Source organism: Ornithodoros turicata, chromosome 4, assembly GCF_037126465.1.
Source record: "Ornithodoros turicata isolate Travis chromosome 4, ASM3712646v1, whole genome shotgun sequence".
Classification (NCBI taxonomy): domain Eukaryota; kingdom Metazoa; phylum Arthropoda; class Arachnida; order Ixodida; family Argasidae; genus Ornithodoros; species Ornithodoros turicata.
Genome location: NC_088204.1, coordinates 8,529,320 through 8,553,966, shown reverse-complemented (window position 1 = coordinate 8,553,966; position 24,647 = coordinate 8,529,320). Strand labels below are relative to the sequence as shown.

At 46.1% G+C, this 24,647-nt stretch overlaps 2 protein-coding genes and 1 non-coding gene across 3 annotated transcripts; 2 read left to right on the top strand and 1 right to left on the bottom strand.

Annotated features, from left to right (window-relative positions):
* The first annotated feature begins 174 nt into the window (after positions 1–174).
* LOC135390934 (uncharacterized) lies at positions 175–3,796 on the top strand. Its single transcript, XM_064620936.1, has 5 exons — positions 175–441; positions 1,016–1,423; positions 1,631–1,768; positions 1,835–1,953; positions 2,500–3,796. Exons 1-5 carry the CDS (start codon positions 312–314, stop codon positions 2,668–2,670), a joined length of 966 nt encoding a protein of 321 aa, XP_064477006.1. The 5' UTR covers positions 175–311; the 3' UTR covers positions 2,671–3,796.
* LOC135390933 (uncharacterized) lies at positions 3,729–18,619 on the bottom strand. The gene is made up of 10 exons (XM_064620935.1): positions 16,872–18,619; positions 15,743–16,375; positions 15,015–15,195; positions 13,566–13,841; positions 12,813–12,977; positions 11,957–12,103; positions 11,784–11,905; positions 10,236–10,498; positions 7,769–8,060; positions 3,729–6,128 (listed from the first exon to the last, which is right to left on the bottom strand). Exons 1-10 carry the CDS (start codon positions 18,192–18,194, stop codon positions 5,172–5,174), a joined length of 4,359 nt encoding a protein of 1,452 aa, XP_064477005.1. The 5' UTR covers positions 18,195–18,619; the 3' UTR covers positions 3,729–5,171.
* Positions 18,620–23,059: 4,440 nt separating this feature from the next.
* Positions 23,060–23,132, top strand: Trnat-ggu (transfer RNA threonine (anticodon GGU)). The gene has a single exon. It is a non-coding gene; the product is annotated as a tRNA-Thr (tRNA).
* The last annotated feature ends 1,515 nt before the right edge of the window (positions 23,133–24,647 follow it).

The following is a 24,647-nucleotide window of genomic DNA, read 5'->3' as shown; positions in this document are numbered from 1 at the left end:
CCACGTAAGGACATTCTATATTTTTTCTTGTATTGCGTAGTTAGAATATTCCATGCTGCTACAGGTGCGCAAGTGCAAGCGAATTCCGCTCGGTCGATCGAAACCGAAACCAAAAACTTGGTGATGTCGACCCATGCGCCATCTTATATTCGTTTTGGAAAGCTCGTCTCGAGTTTATTCATCGTACCGCCCATACTCCCGTGCGATGCTGGTGGTAAATGCTGTAATGTATGGTGTGATTGACAGTGAAATGGGTGTTGCTGTGCGACTTTCGGACGTATCTTAGCGATAGTTATAGTCGCAATAGTTGTATGACTGTGCGTCAAGTTGCCTGCAACATGCAGAAAACGACTGTGTGGTTACTTGTGCATCTAGGTGTTTCGTGGTTTGTATCGTCTGTTTACGGAATGTATGGGGACAACACAGCAAGTGCATCTGTTTGTAAGTGACATGATGACATCATTTTTCTTGCGAAATTTCGCTGTTAAAACGTATTCGTCTGGAGGATATTCGTCTTTGACTCGATCTTGCCCAGCAGCTGTGCTTTAATCCGGAATATTACTAAGCAATGAGAGCACTGAAGGTACAAGAGAAACAAAACAAAAGTCGAGAGTGGGATCGAAATTTACGACTTTACAACTTTTAGATATTGAAAATATAACTTTTTCTTTTTTCATGAACCACTTGCTCCTGTGCTCTCTTCAAAGCAGTTAAAGTGTGTCAGCGAGCATCTTTCCCCGTCTCATGTGATGCTGCATCACTGCAGATCACTGATAAGATAGTGGCGACGAGTACTATCTTGCTACGGGCCTAGATATATCTTGCTGGGGGAAGATATGATTCATTGATTGGATGTGGATTCGCTTCGTGCATCCTCGTGAGGGAAGCACGTTGGCAGACTGATAAGTGGTAACTGATAACCACACACATTTTCATCACTAGTCTCGTACTGTAAAGAACAATGTTCATTTGCAAAGTTTCAATATGTGTCTGCAATTTAATAATTTTGTTGCAGATTACTTCGAAAATTATTGTACAAACAGTACGACAGACGTTCCGATACTGCTCGACACCATGGGCACAATAATCCTGAATCAATCGGAGAAGCGGTTCAACTGTTCCGTCGAAGTTCAGTTTGATGGACAATCTGGCCTCTTAATCACGCTCGTCAACATCACCTTGAAGGAAAGCCCTAACTGCACAGAGGAATACTTCGAAGTGACGACATTGGGTCAGGATCCCAAAGCTTTTGGCCCAAAATTTTGCAAGACACAGTCGGACGTACTGGAATCAAATCCAGAGATGCAAGTGGTCATTGAACCGTTAGAGACAGACGGGGCCGTCAACTTAACTCTCAGTTCTGCAGCAAACGCCACAGGACCTTTGCCTGCATTCGTCCTCGCACTGACAATTTTTACAGCAGGTACGGACTTCACTGCTTAAACTGTTGGATCGTACGAGCTGTAGCATTACTACACAAGTTGTGGCGACCCTAACTTGAATGTAACCGTAGTTGAATGGCTGCAAGCAATGTATACTAAAGCAACCAAATATTAGGACAAAGTTGACGTGCAAGTCAAAAAGCTTTTTGTAAAGAGTAAAAGACTAGTTTTATCTTTTTGTTGTTCAGTGAACCCAAAGACTCAGCAGTGTGCATCACGTTTTGAGCATCAGTGTCCAACCAATCGGTGCATTCCCATGGGCATCTTCTGCGACGGACATAACCACTGCGGAGGAAGCCAGCGGCCTGTTCCACTTGAGTGTCCGGGTAATATTACACCTAATCCCGCAGATGTTGTCGCATTATATTGTTGACGTGATATGTACAACCCAGGTGGTCCGACACAGAAGGAGACAGTCTGGGCAATCGCAACCATAGCCTTTGGACTGGTGTCTATGGCCCTCCTCCTGCCAGCATTTGTGTGGACCGCTGTTCGTGGCGGACAGATTCAGGTATTTCAGTTTATTTATTTATTTATTTACCTTAAGAGCCTGAAGGGGCATTACATAAGGGGGTAAGGGGGGTTCAACTGATGCATCCAAAATTGAACAACAACAATAGAACAATCTTACATAGATAACACAAAGACATAATATAAGTGTTAATTAGACAAAGAAATCAGACAAAGCAGCCTTAAAAAGTGCTGCATCTTTAATTGTGACTATGGAAGATGGTAACGTGTTCCATTCTGAGATGGCCAGTGGGATGGGTGATTTAATAAATGTAGTGGTTCGAGCCCTAGGGCAGGTAATATAACATGCATGACGAATACGCGCAAGTCGATGAGGCGGAGGAGGAAAACTCAAGTCAATTTCGAAATATGGAGAATAATAAAGATTATGTAAGTTCCTCAGTTTCTTTAAATGTTTAGATTGTGGAATTAATAGATTAGACTTGAAAAGCGGAAACTTTAGGACGAAAATCCACCTTGTTGGATTAATCTGTCAACACTGTAACCGTCATCAACTGTAAACGTCAACCGTAATCCATTCCTTCAGGTAACCTCGGTCATTCACAATGGGAAGCCTTCAGTATCTCCATCAGATCCGTCCATAAACGACCCAGAGCGCGGCAGTGCTCCGACAGAAGCTCCCTGGGTCCAGGGTACGAGCACGCAGGATCCAGTACCCGAGACAACTAACGACACGGCACACTTGGTCCATTCCTGAGAACGACCCCCGCGGACGGTCCGAATGATGGCTACGACGTGCCCTCTCGCGGCTCTGACCCACGGCTCGGCGGTCACGTGGCCGTGAACCGTGGGAAAGACAACAGAGCGGCAGAGTCGAAAACGAGGTCTTTCAGTTTACTATGTCCGCCTTAATTTTTGTACGACCGTGTGAGGATTTTAGACGTTGTGACCATGTACTGTTCCAATCGTGTTCTTTTTACCGGTGTTGCTACATTCAAGCAGGAAATGGCACTGACCTCCTTTCGTGGAACAGAAGACAAGGGAGAAATACACTTAGTAAACAAAGTGCCTCACTGCTAGCCTAATCCTTTGTGTATGTTGCATTATCATCATTTTCTGTGCATACTATAAGATAAGTGTGAAAACGTGTATCTTGCTTTGAAACAGTCATGCCTCGAGTGACAAGAAAATTAGGTAATCGGTAATTTCTGCTCCCTATGAAAGCAATTTCTCAAATGGAAAAGAAATCAAGTATGCTTCTAGAACTGAAAGGAAGTTATACTCAGTTCGAACCCTAATTGTGGCATTTGATTTCGTACTTTTAGTAATGCTTTTTGTACTTAGGACACCGTGCATCCTCGACATGCAGCATAGTTAGGGTCGTGTGTTTTTGGGTTTTACGTTTTTTTTTAAATCAGAAGGGGGAGAGAGATTGGCTGGTATTTTAGGGGCCGTAAACTAGTAAAATCGGGTGCAAAAAAAGAAAAAGGAATGCTCCTCGCAGTTTACATGAACGTGATATGCAGAACACAACGTCCTCTAATGCCAGTATTGATGGCTGAATTTGCACTTTGCAAATAAGTTCTCAGTTGTTACCCTATAAGTGATGATGATGTAAATCGGGGGGCTAAAAACGGGTTTGACCCTAAAACGCGGGGCCCTAATCATAGTCTATAGGCACAATGTTACCGCTGACTGCATAAAATATATGCCACTTAGAAATACAAGACAGCCTTTCATGTTGTATCCAACACTCACAAAACATAGTGCCTTCAATGTGCCTTCAAAGACGTGTTCCACAATCATACAAGTGAATGTATTTGCATCGTAGTATATACTTGTAATCTTTATTAGAATCCTATAAAATACACAATTATTTTGTTGTTGTTTTGTTGTTGTTACAGTTGCTCCATGTTTGCTTTATATGTCCCAGGGTGACTCGCAATCATGTAGGAATGTCCAAAAGGACATTATGGGACGCAGAGCTCGCTTATATTATGGCACAACACACCTGCAGTGCAGTCTCAGTGACTGCGGACTCAGCGGACTGCGTGACTCAGTTGAACCTCGTTAATATGTCATCACAGCTTTATGACTCTTTTTCTCAGGAACAGTTCCCTCCGGGCTCCAGCGGACTCCGCATATAACTCTCGTTTGTTAATATGACATTTTATTTATATGACAATGACCAGTATTTTCAGCACAACCAGGGACAAACATATGTATTTTCCCCTGGCAGTATACTATGACCTTTGGTCACTGAAAAGGCTGTTCTTCTGACCTATGATGGTCAAAACGTGGGCGTGCTTTGGGGTGACTCTCAATGCCCGTCTGACGTGCTTAAAAGAGCAGTGTCCCTGGTCATATGGTCATGGTGACCAGTCATACGCCATTCATTGACCACGTCTGAGGAGAAGCACAAACGAACTGAGCTGAGTGAAGGAATGAAGTAGCGCATGTGAGTCAGATTGAGAACTGCACTAAGCAGACACCTGTATCAGACAAGAAGAAAAAAAAAGTGTTATGTTTTTTTAAAATGCCATTATTCGTATTCTGTTACCAGCTTACACAATTTTTTTACTTTTCAAAGCTCACGTGAACGGCATGGTGCGACTCATGGTGTTTGTTAATATGACAGTTCGCTTTACGACCAAAATTGGCTGGGAAACAGTCATGGTCATATATTAACGAGTTTCAATTGTACAAAAATATCTTACATTTGCCATCCTTTTTTTTTTTGGACACTCACTGAAGACTTTGCAGGGACGATTTGGCACATGACTAGGGTTGCAGAGAAACATCGCACAACTTTAAGACTGTACCCTGAACTGTACAGTTCAGTATTGTTCTGGTTGTGATACGTATTATGATCGCATATTCACTGTTACTGCAAACCACGAAACTTCTGTTGCATGACACAAACAACGTAGGATCATCAGACACGAAAACGTACAACAAAGAACAAAGCCAAATAAAACTATGGTCCACTTTTAACAACTCCGCACGAAGCTGTAACAAATTATGCAAACAAATAAGTGAAGGTGCGCGCCATGCAAACAAAGACAAATCAGTGCTCTTGCCCCTCAAAATCATAACTGTGTCTTCTGAGCACCCATCGACAAGAACGTGTTGTTCCCAGTAATGACTCCCATCTGCTTCTGTAAGCACGTTGGACTAGCCTCGTAGCCCCTCAAACATAGGTGCACGTGATTAAAGAGCGCAACTTAGAAGTGAGGAGATGTAACGTGACCACAGAATCTATGTCTCTTTGTCTTCCTTATTTTTGAGGTGCTGTTCTATCGTGTAGATGACTATGCGTTTGAACGTGGGATGCAGCACAATTTCCTTGAGCCCCTCGACCGCAAAGTGCTTCCCCTTCACCCACAGCTTCAAGAACCACTGGTCCAGGCGATCCTGCGTGAGGCCCAGCACCACAGACTCCAGGTTGGTCCAGGTCTTGAGCAAGTCGATGAAAACCGCCTCGTTCCTCATGACACATTGGAAGAACATCATGTGGTCCTTCTTGATGGGAACCAGGACGACAGACGAGAGCACAGCTCCAGTCTGGAAGCCCTTCCCGTCTAACAGTACACTGCCGTCTCCAAGAGACAGAAGCCTGTTGAACGTCTTAAGTGCGAGCTTACCCAAGCAGTAGCGCAGGCGATGGTTATACGTCCCTGCCTCGCCTTTCGCGTCCCACGACCCTTGGAAACATAATGCGCAGGTACGCTTCAGGCAGTGCAGGATTGAGAGACCAGGCTGAAGTTTGAGCCGCTCCTTCCCGTGAGTCTGTAACAGCTTCTGAAAGGTGTCGCTGAAGGTCTTTCTGATCCAGAGCTTGCACATCTTCAAGTCTTCCTCATTCCTGGGGTTCAAGAGAGCAGCATTGCTATCGATCCACTTGTTGAGGAGGATGATGGCATTGTTAGTCACCACCCCATGGAGCTCGCTGTCGTCCTCCAGCCGTTGGAGCAGGAGCTTGTTGAAGCGATCGCGGAGGGAACCGCGGTCCGGCTGTCTGCTGTCGTCGCAGTCTCTGAGCACCATTTCGAGAATGTCGGCGACGACCCACGGGAATCCAGAGGCCCCCTTACTATTATGGTTGTAGGAAACCTGGTACCAGGCTGATGCCTTCAGTTTGGCTTCGCAGTAGTCCGAGTCATTTGGAAGTCCCTCGTAGAAGCGTTTACGCATCTGTTTCACGATGTGTTGGACCTGCACAAATGTCATGAAGGGAAAAGGATAAATGGATACATCTCCCTGAGCTTGAGGAAGGAAGCCTGATTGACTTACAATTTTATGAAGAAGCAAGCTACATTTGTGTTCAACTTAAGTAGGAAGCTAGGAAAAGAAAGGAACGGAAAGGAAAGGAAAAAAAATCTAGTCCAACTACATACGCCGTTGGAGATAAGGAGCCGGAATAGTGCATCGGGAGAAATACTGCAGCGCCACTACGCAGCATAGAGTTCGAGGTAACTCGTTACTGTAACCAAGTTCTTTATTTTGGTAACTTGTAACTTAACTCGGTACTTTTGCGCCGTGGTAACTTTCAGAGGAACTCATTCCTTTTTCAGCTAACTTTGCCAGAGTAACGTAAGTTAAGTTCCAGGAGAGGGCTGGGTTCCACGAACGGGCACTTGTTCACTGACTCCCATTGAAAAAAAAAAAAAAAGCAGCACCGAGGGTCGCGTCCCTTTGAGGGACCATATCGTAATCCCCTCAAGACCGTGGCTTTCGGGCGCGACCTTGTTCACCTCTAGCTTCGAGTGTAGTTCAATTCTACCAAATTGGTGGCGCTGTCGAACACTATGACGTCATTTGGTTACAAACAGGGAGAGGCCTGTTGTTGGACATAAACGAAAACGATCTAAGCCTGTTGCACTCCTCCGCAGGCAACTCAAGGTCTAACTCAACTGCTCACGCGCACTGCACCTTCGTAATGCTATTTTGTGTTCGGTGCAACTTGGAAGTAACTCGTTCTTTTCTTTAAGTAACTTGGTAACTGCGAGTTACATTTCAGGCTGAAGAACTTGGTTATTAACTTAGTTACATTATGCACACGGAAACCTAACTTGTAACGAGTTCTTTTTGACCGGTAACTTCTCAATCTATGCAGCATAGCGTCATGTGGCCAGTCTTAACAGTGAATACGGAAGCAGAGTGAGTACGATGGATTACATTATCTGGCACAGAAGCGAGTGTGACCTCTTTGTGTCCAGTCGTCTTATCTGCAGCGCAGTAATATTTTGAGAGCTGATGGATTAGATTTTGCACTAGTTGAGCATGACTATGGAAATCTCTCTAATGCAATTTATTCCTATACATGGTTGTTTAATCTGAGCAAAAGTACGATATAAACCAGACTATAGGTTTTTTTTTGTTTTTTTTCAAAATACCGCCTGTGACAAACTGTCTTCATCTTATAAGTTGGTCAATGGGCGCAGATAAGGGCTCCCACATGGAAACTCACAGGTCGTCATTCAATCACTGTTGCATTTCCTCATCCTTTCGAGGTGCCACTGCACTTTCAGTTCGTGCTTCCAACCTGCATGCAGTGTGTGTGCTTTGGCGCCACCTTAGACGCTTTCCGTCGTTCTCGATAAACCCTTCAGAGATCACATCCAAGAACAGCATAATGCGTGGTTATCTCAAGATAACCTGAAGATGCCAAGAGACTGTATAGGATGAGGACCTCCCCCCCAATGTGCATGCTCTCCAGCTGTCTTTAAAGAGAGCCTCGTACATCGCAACCCCTTTGGCTGAGAAGCAACATTACAGCAGTGGTTCATGCTCAATGTCTGCACAATGAATCTCGCGTGATGTGCTTCTGCCACTGTTAGACTTGTTTATATCACCTGGCTCTGAAGGACGATGGCAACATCTGTCGGGTTGTGCTTCTCCTTGACGTACTTGTTCTGGGAATAAACAGCACCAGAAAGAGCCTCGGCTTCGGTGTCAATGCCATATGTTGTCAGGAGTGACCTGATCTTAAAGTCATACTCTTCAAACTCCATCTCGGCATCTGCAAGATAGGACTCTCGGCCGGGCAACAGGAGACGCGAGTCTGGCAGTGCTTCACCTGGAGTGGCTGTCGCTTCTAATTCCACTTCCATTGCCGTACAGTAGCGGTACAAGTGCCCTAGAACGCTGTACAGAGTAAAAGTATGTTGTATCATTACGTAACGCCAAAGCAAACTATGTGGTCTAACTAGTGAGAACCTACGAACACGTAAACATGTGAGGGCAGACATTATATCGGAACTAGTGGAGATCATGCGCTTAAAATGTTGCAATTTGTCCCGAGAGAAATGTTTTGCCATAGAATTTATGTCCTTGTGGTCGTCCATGTGGCTGTCACTTCAGAAACTTCATGTAACATTTTTGCATCATGGCTCAGAGTGTGGTTAAACTTATTTAATCGGCATAGTTATTACGTAATCCATAATTTAGTTTATTAAAGTTTTATTAAATAAGTGCATTAGTTTAGTTTATTATAGTTTATTTTTTGTTATATTATATTAAACAATAAACTAGTAAACATATTATGTTTATTTAGTTTAGTTTATTAAATTGAAAATAACCGATGCAATAGATGATATGCAAAACGCAGCGCCCTCTCGTAGCGCGCACGGAAACCTTCGGAATTCCACCATGTCTGAGGCTCTCTCCCCGACCCGAGTCATACACACGACTCACGTCCAGCTGTTCTATTGCGCGTCTTGCCTCACACATGTGTTGTTTCACTATGTTATTCACATGGTGAGACGAGGAGTTCAAAAGAGAATGCAAGCAAGGTAAGGGTGCTTCTGGATTCCTTGTTGCATTGGAGCGCTCATTTCGATTTTGGGAGAGAGACTTACGTTAACCTAGTGCAAACCTGCTCTTTAATGCCATCCTATGACATATTTAGACGGTTCAGTACAGTCCATTTAAGAACTATTTACTGCACTGTATACGGCATAAACATTTGGCACAAAATAAAAGCTTAGTACGGTTGTGGAGTATCGATGGTCAATTATCCTAAAACTATATATGTTTCTGGATACTATCAGTGACTGATCGATAGTTTTGCATCACTACGCGTTTCCTTGGTAGTTTTCTCTCTATCTTCTTCTTCTTCTTGAATGTGAAGACTGATGGCACAGCAAATTCATAGATGTCCCGTCTTCCATTTGGCACGTTTGCGTCAAAATCAGTCTCTTTGAAATGCCGTGACAACACATTTGCTGTGCCAGCATTGAACTTAATCTTTTCGCTTGATGGCTAGCAGTCATATCTGTCTCAGGGAAGCTGTTGAAGGTGACTGTAAGGCGAGCATGGAATGTTTTCACACTAAATGATCGAAACAGCCAGAGTGCACCGTCTGAGGGTCCCATCTCAGGAGGACTATCTGTCTGGTAAACAGTCACGTGAAATGCAGTGCAACCAAACGTGACAATTATGTGGAGATGCTCAAAGAACGAAAACTCAGATTCACCGAGCTGAGAAAGACCCCATTTTATATACCAGTGCGTAACGGTGAGCATCACAGCGGGTTTCATAGCAACAACTACAATCGTACTAAGCTTTTATTTTGTACCAAATGTTTCTGCTGTATAAAGTGCACTACCAACTTCTCAAATGAGCTCTACTAAACTGTATAAATTTCTCTTGGGATGGGATAACAAAGCATCGTTGCACTAGGTTAACGTAATTTTCTTGCCCAACCTATGTCACAGCGCTCCATGCTTTCAGTGCAATAAGGAATACAGACATTTGAGGCTCATTCCCTTTGAAACCCGCGTCTCATCACACAAATAAGATAGTGAGCCAGCATATGTGAGAAGCAGGACACGTGAAAGAGCTGTTGTATGACAGCCGTTTGCATTGCTCGTGTCGGGGAGGACGCCTCAGACATGGTGGAATGCCGGTAGGTTCCCGGGAGTGCTACGAGATGGCGCTAGGTTTTGCATACGGTCTATTCTATACGCGAAACCTTGTGGACTTCTCCAAAGGAGATATCCGTGCTCAATTCTTCGTTTTAACGCGATGTGCCCTCCCGAATAGAGTCGTTCTACGAGACCACGATTTTGTTTTTTCTCATATATCAAAGAAACCCAAACCCAAAGATTAGATATTTATAACTTATTGAGGTTAGGTTACATTTATTTATATTTATTAGGTTATAACTTGTAAATTTATCTAAAGGTTATTAAATTTATAACCGCACAATTTATTTGTGAGCCACGGATATGGCAACCACCCGACATCTTCCTGTTAACAGCTGCGTAAAAAAAATCTATTCCTACAGACATCAGCCCTAAAAACAAAGGTGTCACTGACCTGGATGAGATATAGGTCTCCTTCTCTGCATGCTTGCCCATAAAATCTGGATACATCTTCACAGTTTCTGACATTCTAAGGTTCTGATTCTGTCCCGTCTTGGCATAGTCGACACTCTGAGAAGCTTTAATCGCCAACCTCTTGCACATCACTGACTTGACCCCCCTGTCGAGCAGATCGGCCCAAACCAAGTGAGCACTGGCAATAAGCCCCACTACGTCGTTGCTGATGAAGGTGCAAAAGAATTCAACCATGTCTTCTACCTGCAAATATATACATCAGATCCTCATCATAACGGTCAACAAGAATCCACATAGGCGGTCATTCAATATGGGCAAGAGGGTCGTAGCCTCAGTAGCTACAAGAGTGTGCGGAAACTCCAAGGAAGTTTAAAACAAGTGCACCAAGTCTAGTTTAGTATACTCCTGCAATCGTGCAGGCCACCCTCTAGTGCACTTGAACTCTAGCTCGTTAGACCAGAAAGGCGGCACTTAAGCTTTCGAAGCCAATGCGTATCCACTGTAACGCAGGTCCGCAACATTTTCCGATCACTCGAGAGGTTGCATTCTGTATGACCTTCCACTGACTATACTTCGATGCTATGAGAAGTCTGGTGGGTGTAGGCTTAGAATGATAATCTGGTTCGAAGCACGTACAGTCAGAACAAAAGGCGAAACAACGGGAGGACATTGTGAAAGTTAGAATAAAAGGAATGATCTTAAAAATGAAAAAGAAAAATTCTAACGAGGCCTTACTATCTTTTTTTATTTTCTTTGCTGCCTGCAAACCTACTGCATGATGCAAGGTTAATTGTGTAGCAACACAACACTGAAAGCAACACCTGGGAGCCGACCGACGCTGCTTGATGTCAGGAGCAGTTGATCTTCTCCACTGACTAATTATCTTGGCACGAGCAACCGCGTAAAATGGTAATACAGTCGAACCTCATGATAGCGAACTTGGTTTCAGCGTAATTTCGGTCATTACAAAGTTTATTTTGCATTTGGTTGGCCACGCTTTATTTCTACTGAGGTATTTTTTATACAACAAACTAAACTTCCCCATTTTCCATGGGTCCATGAGGCCAGGCTGTCGGAGACGCTGTCTGCGGATGAGAACGTGTGGAGCCATTTGCAAGTAAATCGAGCAATTTTTGGTGATTTCGTGACAGCTGACGGTGAAGCGATTTTGACTGCCGCTGAACTTTCCGAAGATGACATCATTTGCTGAGGTTTGTAAAGGACTCCGTTGTCTCAGCAAAGTGGGTGAGATCGTCATATGCAAAGCCGTTGTGACTAGACAATAAACAATAACGTCGATAACGGATTATTTCAAATAAATAGGCCATATGGAGTGCTTCTCTGGGATTTTTGAGCCTTATTATAGCGTGGCACACGGTTACATTTTTAATTTAGCGGCAATATCGACTATTTTTAGTCACATTCCGTTAATACGATATTTGGATAGAACAAACAAATTTGTAGTTCCGGCGTGACTTCACTATAATGAGGTTAGACTGTAGAACAAAGAGGCGTGCGCAGAACGTACCTCAATTTGACCTTCTTTATTTTTCGGTGGATCGCTGAAGAAGTCCATCGGGTCATCATTGTTGTGGAAGATGAGATCCTTGTACCAAATGACAGAATATTCGTCTCCATCCAAGTCAGAGCCTGCAAGGAGTGGGTGAGATGCAGTGTCTGCTTCCTCTCACAGTGCCTTACCTGCCATTTCATTTGAGTGGGGCCTCTTCCCTGTGGAGGGAAACACAATGCAGTCGCGGACATGGTGAAGCGCGGGGACATCCACTGCCCGCAGGCGACGAATGTCTCCAGCGTGCAGGCAGGGGTTCTTAGTCACGACGACATCACCTAAAATGCGGATCAGAATGTGTGTGAAACGGAAACTACAAAATAACTGCTTCGATATTTTAAAATGCTGCAGCATTTCTTTCGTTTTTCCAATAGGAATCAAACGCAAAATATAAGCAATTTAATCTGCCAATATCAAAGATGAGAGCAGGTGGGTGGACACTCCCTCTCAGTCATGCGTAAGGATTGGACACTGTGTCAAGTATTCTCTCTCTGAAGTATTCTCTCAAGTATGAAATATTCTCAGTATAGCTCTGTGTGAAGTATTCTTTCAAAAATCTGCCTTCTAGGCAGATTTTTACAGGAGGAAAAAGGTTAGTTTGAATGAATTTTGATTACAGCGGCTATCTTTTTCTTTTCTAAGGAAGGAAGATCCCTTACTTTGCATGAGCGTGTTCACTGGTACCGTTACTACCCCTTCGACATGGAACAAATCTGACGTCTGCCTGATAGTCACATTGCCTATCTCACCAAATGCCATAAGGTGAAGCACCATTAGGTGCATTAGCTTCACTAAGGTGAAGTTGATTTAGCGCATGTCAAGTCACTGCACACTCAATGTACCACTTTACGCTTAACTTTACTACTTTACTGCTTTTTACTACTCTTTTGGTTGTGTGGGTATACAGAAAGTGACCTCATTATGGTGGTTATGAAAGTCTGTGTATGACGACATATAGCACAGTGTGCAAAGAGTATACAATCGTACCTGTGAGAATTTCATACTGGTCTTCAGGTCCGTACTTATCCATACATTTGGCATACTGCACAAACACTTCTCCATAATGCAGAGTGCCTGTCTCATCCATCACACCAAACATGGTCCGGCCAAACTCTGGAGGGATGAGGATGTTGGCCCGCTCTTTGATGTCCTCTGGTAACGCAAAGTGAAAAACGTGAGCCAATGGTGCGAGCCACCACGAGTAAAAATACCTAGGAATGCATGACAATACCCTTTTTATGTTATCTGTGTCTTGGAGTACCTATAGGGACATTCCCACACAGCCTACGGATGTTGAGATTCTAATTCTATTCTAATTTATTTGAACCTGCGACTTATTGAAGGGATGGAGGCCAGTTGCAAATAAGGTAAGGTGAACATATTTATACAGTTTCTTGTAATGCAATGTGGTGTGCGTGTCAGCTTCCTTTTGCCAGCTCCAATTACTAATATTCTGTTTCCGTTACCATTACTGTTAGTTCTACACTGCATATTGTAGTATTGTAGTACTGTATTTTAACGCTGCATATTGTAGTAAGTTGTGTAGACCTGACCGTTGCAGGATCAGCAATATAACAACTTAATGACTCGGCAGATGCAGCAAAACAAAGCTGCTAATTAGGAAGAAGATTGCTGCAGAAGTGTTTGAAGGTTTTCTTGTCTATTCAGAAACGACAGAAAGGTAGCAAAACAAGCAGCAGAGATGCCATTTCACAGTGAGGATGGCCGTGTTGGACTTACTAATAGACCTGCGGTGGATCGCATGGAGCATGTTGCGAAAGAAAGGTTCATCATGCAGGTCCAGCCCCGCCTCCGCCAACCCGTCAAAGGGAAGCTTCAACTGGGTCTCTGCCTTGAAGATGGCCGCTGCCTTGCTGCTGTCGAACAGGCTGTCCATGAACAGCTCCAAGGACATTCTCTGCAGTTTATAGAACACTTCCGGTTTGATGTCACGCAGTTTTTTTGATCCCTTCTGGGCTAGGATTGTGATCATCGGCCGGTTCAGCTTCACCACTCCTGCATGAAACGCAGAAATCAAAACGACGGATGTTGACCCCTCTACAAGTATGCACAACCTCAGCCTTAAGTCATGTTGTGTGATGGTCTACGTGGGAAATCGCACTTTCGGATGCTGTTGCTGTGTTTACAATGTCCCTATGCCACTCTGACTTTTATTTACCTTTTTTTTTTTTTTTTAACAGGTTTGGATACCCGAACATTTTTTTCCAGGCTTAGTCCAGATAGCACCACATCCATGCATGCCAAATGTTCACCACAAATTTTTGATCCAGATATTTCAAACTATTCTCTAATTGCAAATCAAGGGATAAACAATGCACGCCTTACTGGTTGCATGCTAGAAAAGGAAAAAATAAATAAACAAACAAGTACCGGACCCTTCCTGTAGTTAAAAAGATTTCGTAAAAAAACTAAGCACCTACCCCATTTTCCTGTGTATAACACGCACGTTATACATTTAAAAAGTGCCCCGAAGGGGTTCTGCGCGTTATACGCGGCAATATTTTCCCGCAGAGTTCCTTTTCAGGTCGGTGGCGTACAAATTCTAGCCTCTTCCAGAGTGTGCTGTGGCTTTCGCCCATAGGGGGTCCATAGGGTCAGTTGACAAAACCGGCAAAAGGGCACTGGACTTCATAACAGGTTAATGACGATGCTTAAGGGATGCTATTGAATAGTCAATAATCCTGAATTCATTTCACAAGGCTAGCGTGATCGAGACGGGACATGAAACCGAAACACCGACTCTGCCGCATCGGAGTTTAGCGGCTTTGACTAAATGTGTTTCGAATAAAGCGCACGCATATATGACACACCGCTTTCGTTTATTGCGTAGACCGGTGGCAGCATAGAAGCTTGTAGCAACGTTGCGGTGCACGTTATACGTCAAACTTTTTCCAAATTCGGCCCAAGTGCGAGTGAGCATTATACACTGGAAGATACGGTAATTAGAAGTACATTAAAACATTGTTTTGGGCTCGTTCGTATTTGATTTGCATAGAGTTGAGTTGCTAAAACCAGATCATGAGACAAACCAGTAAACATACCACACGGAGCACTTATTAAAAGTAGCTGACAGCGTGACTTTGGCACCAATTGATACAGCTATATACACTGCCAAATCTATCGCATGAGCGACTAAAGCCACTAAAAAAATTAAAAAGCAGCGCTTACGTGGCTTGCTCGACTTGAGCACAAAAAGCTCCTCGTGCGATGACGGGTATTTGTACATGCTCTGACGAAATATAATTTGATCGCCTTCCAACGTTGGATCAAGCACCAACATGCCTTTGGCCCCTCCATAACGGATTTGGATTGCACACGGCTTTCCTTCTTCTGGAAGGGCTTTGTGTACCTGCTCCATAAGAGAACATCACCAAATATCAACAAGTACTCCATACCCAATACCTGTGCATCTCGTCACACTACAACCCATCTACTATTTTCATTGCATTTTTCTTTTAAACGGTAGCGCTGTGCGAACTCTTCATTTTTAAGATAACATTTTTAGACTCGCAACACTAGTGCGGCAGATTGACTTTACGTAACACCAATTTGTGGCACACATCTCCGCGTAATGATATTTTCAGTACAGTATTCTTTCGTATTACCGCAACCGACTTTTTTGTGTGAAATGAAGGCAAAGTACTACCAATTTCTTTCTAACATTTCTTTCTATTTCGATAATTCTTTTTATTATTTTATTACTTTTATTTGGTATTATTTTGGGGCAATTATTTTTGTGGAATGGCAGTAAAGTATTACCACACCTATTACCGCACATTATTTTTGTACTACCACAACCAACTTTTTTTGTGTGAAACGGAGGAAAGGTATAATATCTCAGCATGGGTACGTTTGTAACCACTGGCCTTCTAATCGTAAATTCGATTCTGTCTTACCCTCTCCAGCAAGCTCTTCGAAATCCTCCCGACTCCATCGGAGAAATTATATTCCAAGTTCAACTTCCCTATTGCCGTGATGTCGTCCACAACTTGGGTGCAGGTGCGAGGGATGTGTACGAAACCTATGGACTGGGAAAATGCCTGTCCCATCCTAGCCATATACTTGGATGCTGTCCTTATCGCGGAAAGGTCTCCGATGTTGGAGCGAACATCCGCCACGGTGCGTCCCTGCGGATCCTTCGAGTAGTACCACACCCCGTGGTCACGGAGCTGGCTCGTTGAGGATCCCAAAAACTCGTACTTCCGATTGCCGACCTTGAAACCTTTCAGCATGCGTGGCTTGGTGTTGTTCTTCAGGAACTCCCAGCGGTTGACGCCGAGCGAGAAAGAGAGCTGGCGTCCATCGTCCTCACGGACAATGACTCGCATGGCGTGCTCGGGATCGAAGTGTACCAGCATTCGACTCTTGCAGATGAGTTGAGGAGGAAGAAAGAGGAGCTTGGTTGGGGTCAGAACAGCCTTGCGGATTAGGAGGACCTTATCCGAGATGTCGCCGCTGACCGCAGAGCCCGTAAAGGGGCTCTTGCATCGGCGTGACTTATATTTGTTGAAGAGTGTTTCCAGTCCCGCCTGCAGAATGTGGGAAGATGTATGCCCTCAGAAATGTTATGTTAGACATGTCTGCAGCAGTTTATCACTGACTGGGACCCTAGTGATTTAACCAGAATCCCTCTATGCTCCCTCATGCCAGTACACAGACAGTCATGTAGACACATGTCAGTAATGATATGTTAAGCTGTAATGATGTAACCATAATAATGACCCCCCCACCCCACCCTATTCTTTCCAACACTCCTCCATGCTTGGGATTCTGGATATACCACTGTAGGACCCTGTCAGAGTCATGTGACAATCTGGGGGAGAGAGAGCATAAGTGCGCAACTTCTTCAATATTTTCCTAAGGCTAACTATCCTCTCTCAAGCATTTCTGAAAAATTTACTGTACACTTTACCCCAACCAATTCCCACATACTCCATTAGAATCCTGCTCGGTCTGAATGCTGACCATCGACGTCGATGTACCATTATATATTGACGTCTATGGTAAGGCAGAGGATTTGCTCACCTTAAATGTGACGATTTTGGCATGGCTCATTGACACATGAAGCTCGTACAAGGCCTCTTGCAAAGCGATCTGATCTTCTTCCACATATTTCTTCAACATACCAGAAATTTCGTTCACCGTGCCACGCACAGCCAACTCATCTGCAACCTGTGTGGAACAGGAGAGCACGCACTGCAGAGCGTACTGACAATCGAAGGAAGCGTACTTGAATGCCACACCGGGACCGTTCCTCTTTGGTACTTCTCGGACAGGCCCAAAATAGACCGGAATCTTCTGACAATGCAGGAACATGGCCCTGAGCGCATCCCAGTGAATATCGTTGGGAGGAAACTCGAGTTTTAACACCCTGCAATTTCCGAGGACATTTGCTCCACAATAAGTCTGATCCTTCCCAAATTCGATGACCCTCACATATTTGCTCTCGGTCTGGGCTTCGTACTTGGTGACATACTTGTGCTCCACCTTCCATTCGGGACATGCGTCGACATCCTGTTTGAGAACCGCGAGGTCTTCATCTTCATCCTTGGAGTTTTCATCCCCGTCCTCTGGCTTAGCATCTTCAGGACGGAGATCAGGTTTAGGCACCTCGTCGCACTCTTTGCCCCACCTGTCCGCCCAAGATGAGTTTTTCTGTTTCGAGACGCAATGATAACGGTACAACAGTGGCGAGGTCAAGAGATGCAAATAAGCAATCGTGGACTTGTCTCGTCTTCTCACCAGAACAATTCTGCATATTGAAGAAAACGATATCACCATTCTATGGCGTGCGTGCGTCTCTCCGCTCCATTGTGTCTTGTCCTTGGGTTCTTTGACGTCAACAAACTCGAGATACAATATGTTGTCAGTGTTGAGAAAGTCCACTGCTTGCTGAGTGATCCGAATGGGGCGGTGCTGTGCGCGCTTCCCATATGGAGTCGATGTGTAGTGCTCGACAAAGGTGTTTAGACCAAGGAAACTCCCTAAACTGAATGATTCGATGTCGACGTCTTTCTTGCCCATGTCATAGACACCACTTGGCAAGTCGTCGATGACTCTATCTTCGATGCCACTGAGGCTGAGCCACCAGTCGGATGGGTAGCCCGGGTCTTCGCACCAGCGATGGAGGACGCATTTGTCGAAACTGCCTTGAACTTTTCCATGCGTGACCTGAACGAGAATTTCTTCCAGCGCATCCTCATAGTAGGAGACGTCAGGTTCCTCGATTCTGCTCACTGATTTGATAACTGCATGCAAACTAAGAGCTGTTCCTATCTCGCTACTTTTAACTTTCCTATCTTTGACTAGAGTGAGAATTCTGAGTGTTACTACTGCTGCGTTCGACATACTGTCTACTTAGGCGAAAGTCACATTCGGGCAGACGCCAAGTGAGACGTGTCACAAAAGTGTATCATGCAAGCATTACGTGTACCGGTGGAGCTCGCTGTCGACGATTTGGCAGGTTAATTCCGAAGTTGGTAAATATGCGAACACGGCAACATAGAGCATGACGACGACGTTAAATACACGATTCACTGGACAAACCGCGGCGTCACAAACTTATCCGGCAATCCGTGCAGCACTCTGATTACAATCCGAAACTTTGAGAGTTCGTTTCGTTGTTGCGAAATTGCAAAATTCCCATATCGGACCCCCCTCCTGGGAACAAGGCTAACCGGAAGTCGCGCGTCGCTAGTAATAAATTGCGCTGTAATGTGCAAATTCTGTAGTGAGGTTAGGTTAGGTTAGGTCAGTACATTTTACACGCGCGGGGGGGGGGTCCGGGGGGGGGTTCCCCCCCCCGCAGTTGTTCGAGACTGTGCTCACTTCCGTCTAAGCCTCGTTCCCAGGGTTAGATCGGAGGGGGTCCAATGTGGGATTTCTGGCTCACTCTTCGTTGTTGACAGGGCACAGGGTGGTTTGGGCGTTTGGGTTTGGCTTTGGCCACTGGCTTTGGCTGGTTCATTGCTGGTTGGTGGATGATGATGATGACTCCTCTGCGACTCCGTTGGCCACATGGCGCGAGCCTGGATTCGCGGGGAATTTAATTCGGTGCATAATGTGAAACCATAAAACCCCCCCGAGACTGGGGCACACGAAAGGACAGACGCAACACGAAGTCTCAAAAAGTGCCTTTGGGACTGTTTGCCCCCCCCCCCCCCCAATGGATCTGCCACAGGGTGTCGTTGTTCTTTACTGATAAGAACCCGTTAAAAAAATAAAAAAATTGGGGGTCATTATTATAGTTACGTCATTACAGCTGTAGTAGTGACATGCATAGGCGCCGACTGCAGGGGGGGGGGGGCGAACCCCCCTCCCGGAACTTTCCCAGGGGGGAGGGAAGGCCCCCTCCCTGAAGTCTACCCAGCTGACACTCATCGAGGGATATCCTGAGAATCGCGTGCTTCATGCGAGTGATCATGAAAATCCTGTAAAAAATTGCCTCACCACGTCGCAACACGGAATTCCCGACACCTTGCCTGACCTCTCTGAATGAAAGGGGGGGGGGGAGCGTTGTGCCCCGGCCCCGTCCGGCAGATTGAAAACTCTCCGCCTATGGTGACATGTGTCTAAAGCTGAAATCGTAAGGGCACCGGCCCCCTGTAGGGGGTACACTGGTGAAAAAGTTGGGGGGAGGGGGTGTCACTGAACATTTGGGGCTGTTAGGGGGTGTAGGGGGGATCTGGATAAATCACTGACTCCAAGTCCAGCGCCGAGCAAGTGAGACGGCTTCGGGTTTCGGGAGCGTCGCAAAGTTGACGCGGCGCGTGCAGCTCTGTCGCCGCTGTCCACGAGCCGAAGGACATAACGGCGAACGACACCAATTCATCGTAGACGTCTCATGTTAGACCAACGGCTGTGCACCCCGACACAGCCCTGCACGATTTTATTTTCTTACTGCTTCAGGGTCGACAGACACAGGCAGAAGACTGCTGAGGTCGTCAAGGTGACCAGCGCCCCCCCAATATTATAACTTTCACAGGAAAAATCGTCTTTGCAAAAGCCGCCAGTCGGATGGGTATATTCGGGGTCTTCGCCCCTGTATTGAAGGACGCATTTGTCTAAGCTGCCTCAAGCTTTTCCGGGTGTGATCTCAACGACAGTTTCTAACTGCGCGTCCTCATAGAACATGTCAGGTTCTTCGGCCCTGGTTATCGATTTCATATCTGTATGCAAACCAGAAGAGAGACAACGAAAAAATAGCTAAGAAGCAAGAGAGCTGGTGAAGATGATGCATAATGTAAAAACCCCGAGACTAGGGAACACGAAAGGACAGACACAAACTCAAACACAGCTGAAAATTTTACTTCACATACAGACAGCTCGTCCCCCGAAATGACCTCCTATTTTGTCCTCAACTGGTTGTTTCTCTTCCCTCTGTCTGTATATATTTCTTGTAGGTGAAGTAAAATTTTCAGCTGTGTTTGAGACTTCGTGTTTGTGTCTGTCCCTAGTCCCGTGTTCCCTAGTCTCGGGGCTTTTCATTATACATTATGCAAAAGAGAGAGCTGCATCCGATCGATGTCGCTACGTTTAATTTTCCTATCTTTGAGTACAGCGAGAATTGTCAGAGCAGAGTTATTATACTGCGTCGAGGCACCGGCTTATAGTGCAGTCGTAGACGTCCTAACGAGGTTGCTACTCGCATCTGTACCAGGGAGGGATATCTCATGCCTCTGGTGTCATCAAGGAGAGTGTCTATCACAGCTGTTGGCCCAGAATTTCGTCCTTTTTTTTCTTGGGGGGGGGGGGGGGGGGGGGGGGCTTGAGCTCCACAAGGGGATGCATTTACATGCGTTTGACAAATATTTTACGGGGGTGTTAGGGGGTGTAGGTCTGGATAAATTACTGGTCTATAATGAAGTCGCCGTACAAAGGGTAATGAAGCTTTTTTGCGGAAGGGTGGCCACCGAAGATAAGACTGGCTGCGATCCAGTGGCGTAGTGGAGGAGGAGGAGGAGGAGTGTCGTTGGGAGGAACCGAGAGGTCTGCCTGCCTGATTAGGCGGCATGTTTCTCGGGAAGGGAAAGGTGGTGGAGAGGAGGAAAGGAAAGGGTGAAGTGGGAGACCGAGCGGAATCCGCTCGGGGGGAGGATAGCTGCGTCCATGGGCCGACTTCAGGGGAACTGTGCCGGCATACGCCTATTACACATCTGAGGGAAACCCAGGAAAAACCCCAGACGGCACAGCCGGCCCGCGGATTCGAACCGCGGACCTCCCAGTCTCCAAGCGCACGCGTTACCGCTGCGCCATCGGAGCTGGTCAGTGGCGTTGTCCGGGGGGAACCGCGCGCATTTTGGAGAGAGAAACGATGGGAAATCCTCCTCTCCCATGTAGAGTCCTAATAGAATCCCTCCCTAAATATTTTTCTGTCTATGCCACTGATGCGATCTGACCTGCTACCCTTCTTTCAAGCAGAGCTCTGCTTTCGAGAAAAAGATAGCTATCTGTTGAAGAGGATTTAGCGCCTGCGGGTCTTGGCTTAATTCTTTCGCATTTTTTGCCGTTTCTTTTTCTTCCTTTGTCTTTTCTTTTTTTTGTGGGGGGGGGGGGGGGGAGCGCAATATTGTGTGTGGGTAAAAGGAGTACAGAGGGCCTTCAAAAAAAAAAAAAAAATCAGATTAAGACGTGTGATGAAAGTGTGTGTGTCATTTTACCGAATGGCGCTAAAGGTTTTGATGTGTGCAATTTGTTTCCCAGAAAAAAACTCACATAAACATGGGTCCGCGCCTTCACCACTCCGGGTATTACGAGGAGGAGAAGGTATGATGCCACGTCACCGATGACGTTATAAGAAGAACTCGTTCTGGTTCGCCGGTCAGTGGGGGTCAGCGCCTTGTCCCTTTGACACCGTAAACCAGTTTTGCCAGTGGAGGAGGAGTGTCGTTGGGAGGAACCCGAGAGGTCTGCTGCCTGATTAGGCGGCATGTTTCTCGGGAAGGGAAAGGTGGTGGAGACGAGGAGAGGAAAGGGTGAAGTGGAAGACCGAACGGAATCCGCTCGGGGGGAGGATAGCTGCGTCCATGGGCCGACTTCAGGGGAACTGTGCCGGCCTATTACACATCTGAGGGAAACCCAGGAAAAACCCCAGACGGCACAGCCGGCCCGCGGATTCAAACCGCGGACCTCCCAGTCTCCAAGCGCACGCGTTACCGCTGCGCCACCGGAGCTGGTGTGTTTTGCCAGTTCTCCCGGAGAATTGGGGATAGAATGAGCGGCCGAATCATTACCGAGACAGGAGAAAGGCTTTTTCAGAACCCCGAACAGGCGAGTAGCAGACGACAGCGGAGTAGCAGACAGCATTTCTCTAGACCAATCTGCGAGCGTTCTCCTTATAGCGTCAGCGCGAGATTACAGGCAGATCACAGGCTGGTACTGCTCTTTACAGCCGTTGCGCACGGTCGCTTTGTGCGGCGTACTTTAAGTCCAATTTTTGCGATAATTATGACTCTGTGGTGTGAATTACCGTAATTTCACGCGTATAAGCCGCACCGCAGATAAGCCGCAGGACGCGTTTTTAGGAACGTTTTGAAAATTTTTTGGCAGATTAGCCGCACTCGCAGATAAGCCGCGGGCAATACGAGACGACTGATTTGAACGACAAAGGAGACCATAGAGAAGGCCATAAACCCTGTGGTCCATAGTGTGCAACAAAGGAGGTCAGCTCTATAGAGTTTTACCAAGATCGGATTGTGCCCTTGTTGGGCGTTTTTCATGGATTGATGGGACAGTAGTCTTCCAATAGACGTGAATCACTGTCACCACTTTCGTTAAAGCTGCTTGGGGGAATGCACCAGGAAGATTATTCTACTCGAATGTGGGCGCGTCCCTGTTACGCACTGTTCGTGCATCGGCAGGGCAGTGCTGTTCCAGAGACACTGTCGGCCCGGCCCTTTCGTTAAAACTGACGTATGGGGAAAATACCAGGAAAAAATAGTCATCAGATAAGCCGCACCGGTGGATAAGCCGCAGAGCACCCGTGAGAAAAAAAAATCGCGCATAAGCCGCGGCTAATACGCGTGAAATTACGGTACTTCGCGTGGTGCATCTTACTGGCCTACTTAACAGTTTCATAGGAAGAAAACATGGGTGTTAAAAATGACTTCTGTGCTACTTTAATTGGTGTGTGGGAATGCCGGGAAAATCCCTGTTTCTGCGCAACTTTTGAACTTCATCAGATGACGCACCCTTGGAAGTCGCTCAGAAGGTGTGCTAGCTTAGCTCAATTGGTAGAGCCCTGGACCGGTAATCCAGAAGATGTGGGTTCGACTCCTACAGCTGGCTAACCTTTTCAGTGACTTTCATCGTTTTGAACTTCGTTCGCGGCAACTCTAATGCCCGTTGTATACAGACGACGCCTGCCATAGTCACTCATACAATATACCAACAGCAACGGATTGTTATCAGTAGCAGCTGTCGAGTCCTTATGCACGAGTATCATGCAATATAAGCGCGTCTCAAGTGCACTGTCAACAGGGGCGAAAACCACCATCTGCGCGTCAGTTGCGACACAGTCGCTCATTGACGCTGCGACCCTACAGGAGCTCCGTCCATCATCGCTTTGTAAGTTATACTTCCACATAACAGAGCGGGCCTCGAGAAACGGGCACGTTGCGTCTTTCCTCGAGGAACTGCACAGCATGTACGCCTCCGGTCAACCTTAATAATAACACTGAAAAAAATGTGGTCTCGTTCGCGAGCGCGATTACAGCAAACCCTTGCGGGGCCACGAGGAAATCTTAATCGAACTAATTGATTCTGTTAGTTTAACGCGAGGATTTTGTTCACTTAATGTTCCCTCAGTGCCCCAAGGGTGGCGCTCTTATCGCGCTGGGAAATGAGACCGATTTTTTTTTCCAGCGTTATTATTAAGGTTGACCGGAGCTGTACTTTGCTGGACAAAGGTTGACGGAACATGTCCCGGCGCATTCCTTCCTCAGAGTGACACGGTAGCAGCGAATGGTACGGTACGGACTTCCAAACACGTGATCTGGGTACGGTCCCATTCGCTGCTAGCCAATTCACCCTGAGGAAGGAAGGCGCCTGCGCGTGTTCCGTCAACCTTTGTTCAGCACTGTACCTATTCGCGATGTGGCCTACTCAAATCTTATCATACACGTACGAAATTGATCGAATTAATTAATTCGAATGTGTAGGTGGTTTAAATTAGAGACATGTAGAGCAAGATTCCCCAGAGGACTCTAATCCGCGGTAGCCGCCGAGAGAAACACGCAAAAATCCCTCTGCGTCGCGCTTTCGTTTTTCGTCCAGCCCTCGCTTTTAGGGAGTGACTTTTTCGAGTTAAATACCTTTCTCAGATTCGGGGGCGCAAAAATCGGGCGCTATTTTTAAATCGGTAATTCGGGGAGAAATCGGGCGATAATTGTGCCTTCGGGTGTTATCGGGTGTAGTGCAAAGTACCAGCTGCAATGCTGCTCTCAGTGATTTACCCAGACCCCCTCCCTTACACAACCGACCTAACACTCCCGAAAAATCCAGAGGAGACCCTGCTAAAATTTTGTCAGCTTGCACAATATGTCGTCAAAAGCGTGTAAGTACATTCCCTTTCGGACAAAATTCTGAGTAAACCACTGAGTGCCGTAGCCAGAGAGAGAGAGAGAAAGTTAGGGAGGTGTACTACAGGGACCCAGGAAGGTACTCAGGAACATTTCGTAGGGATGAATCCTCTCCCTTCCCTTCCCTACCTACGTCACTGGTGCATTACGCACTGCGGAGAGGGGGCGAAATGGCGACTGCGCCAAAAACGAAACTCCGCAGGACGCGCGGGGATTCTGCGCG

What these genes read in the sequence shown, in the direction of transcription:
- LOC135390934 (XM_064620936.1), top strand. Translation starts at nt 312, where the DNA reads ATGACTGTGCGTCAAGTTGCCTGCAACATGCAGAAAACGACTGTGTGG. An exon ending in CACAGCAAGTGCATCTGTTT is followed by an intron (nt 442 to 1,015) that starts GTAAGTGACATG and finishes ATTTTGTTGCAG; the next exon opens with ATTACTTCGAAAATTATTGT. An exon ending in TTCGTGGCGGACAGATTCAG is followed by an intron (nt 1,954 to 2,499) that starts GTATTTCAGTTT and finishes CCATTCCTTCAG; the next exon opens with GTAACCTCGGTCATTCACAA.
- LOC135390933 (XM_064620935.1), bottom strand. Translation starts at nt 18,194, where the DNA reads ATGTCGAACGCAGCAGTAGTAACACTCAGAATTCTCACTCTAGTCAAA. An exon ending in ATAAAGAAGGTCAAATTGAG is followed by an intron (nt 10,499 to 11,783) that starts GTACGTTCTGCG and finishes ATATATTTGCAG; the next exon opens with GTAGAAGACATGGTTGAATT. An exon ending in CCATCGTCCTTCAGAGCCAG is followed by an intron (nt 6,129 to 7,768) that starts GTGATATAAACA and finishes ACATTTGTGCAG; the next exon opens with GTCCAACACATCGTGAAACA.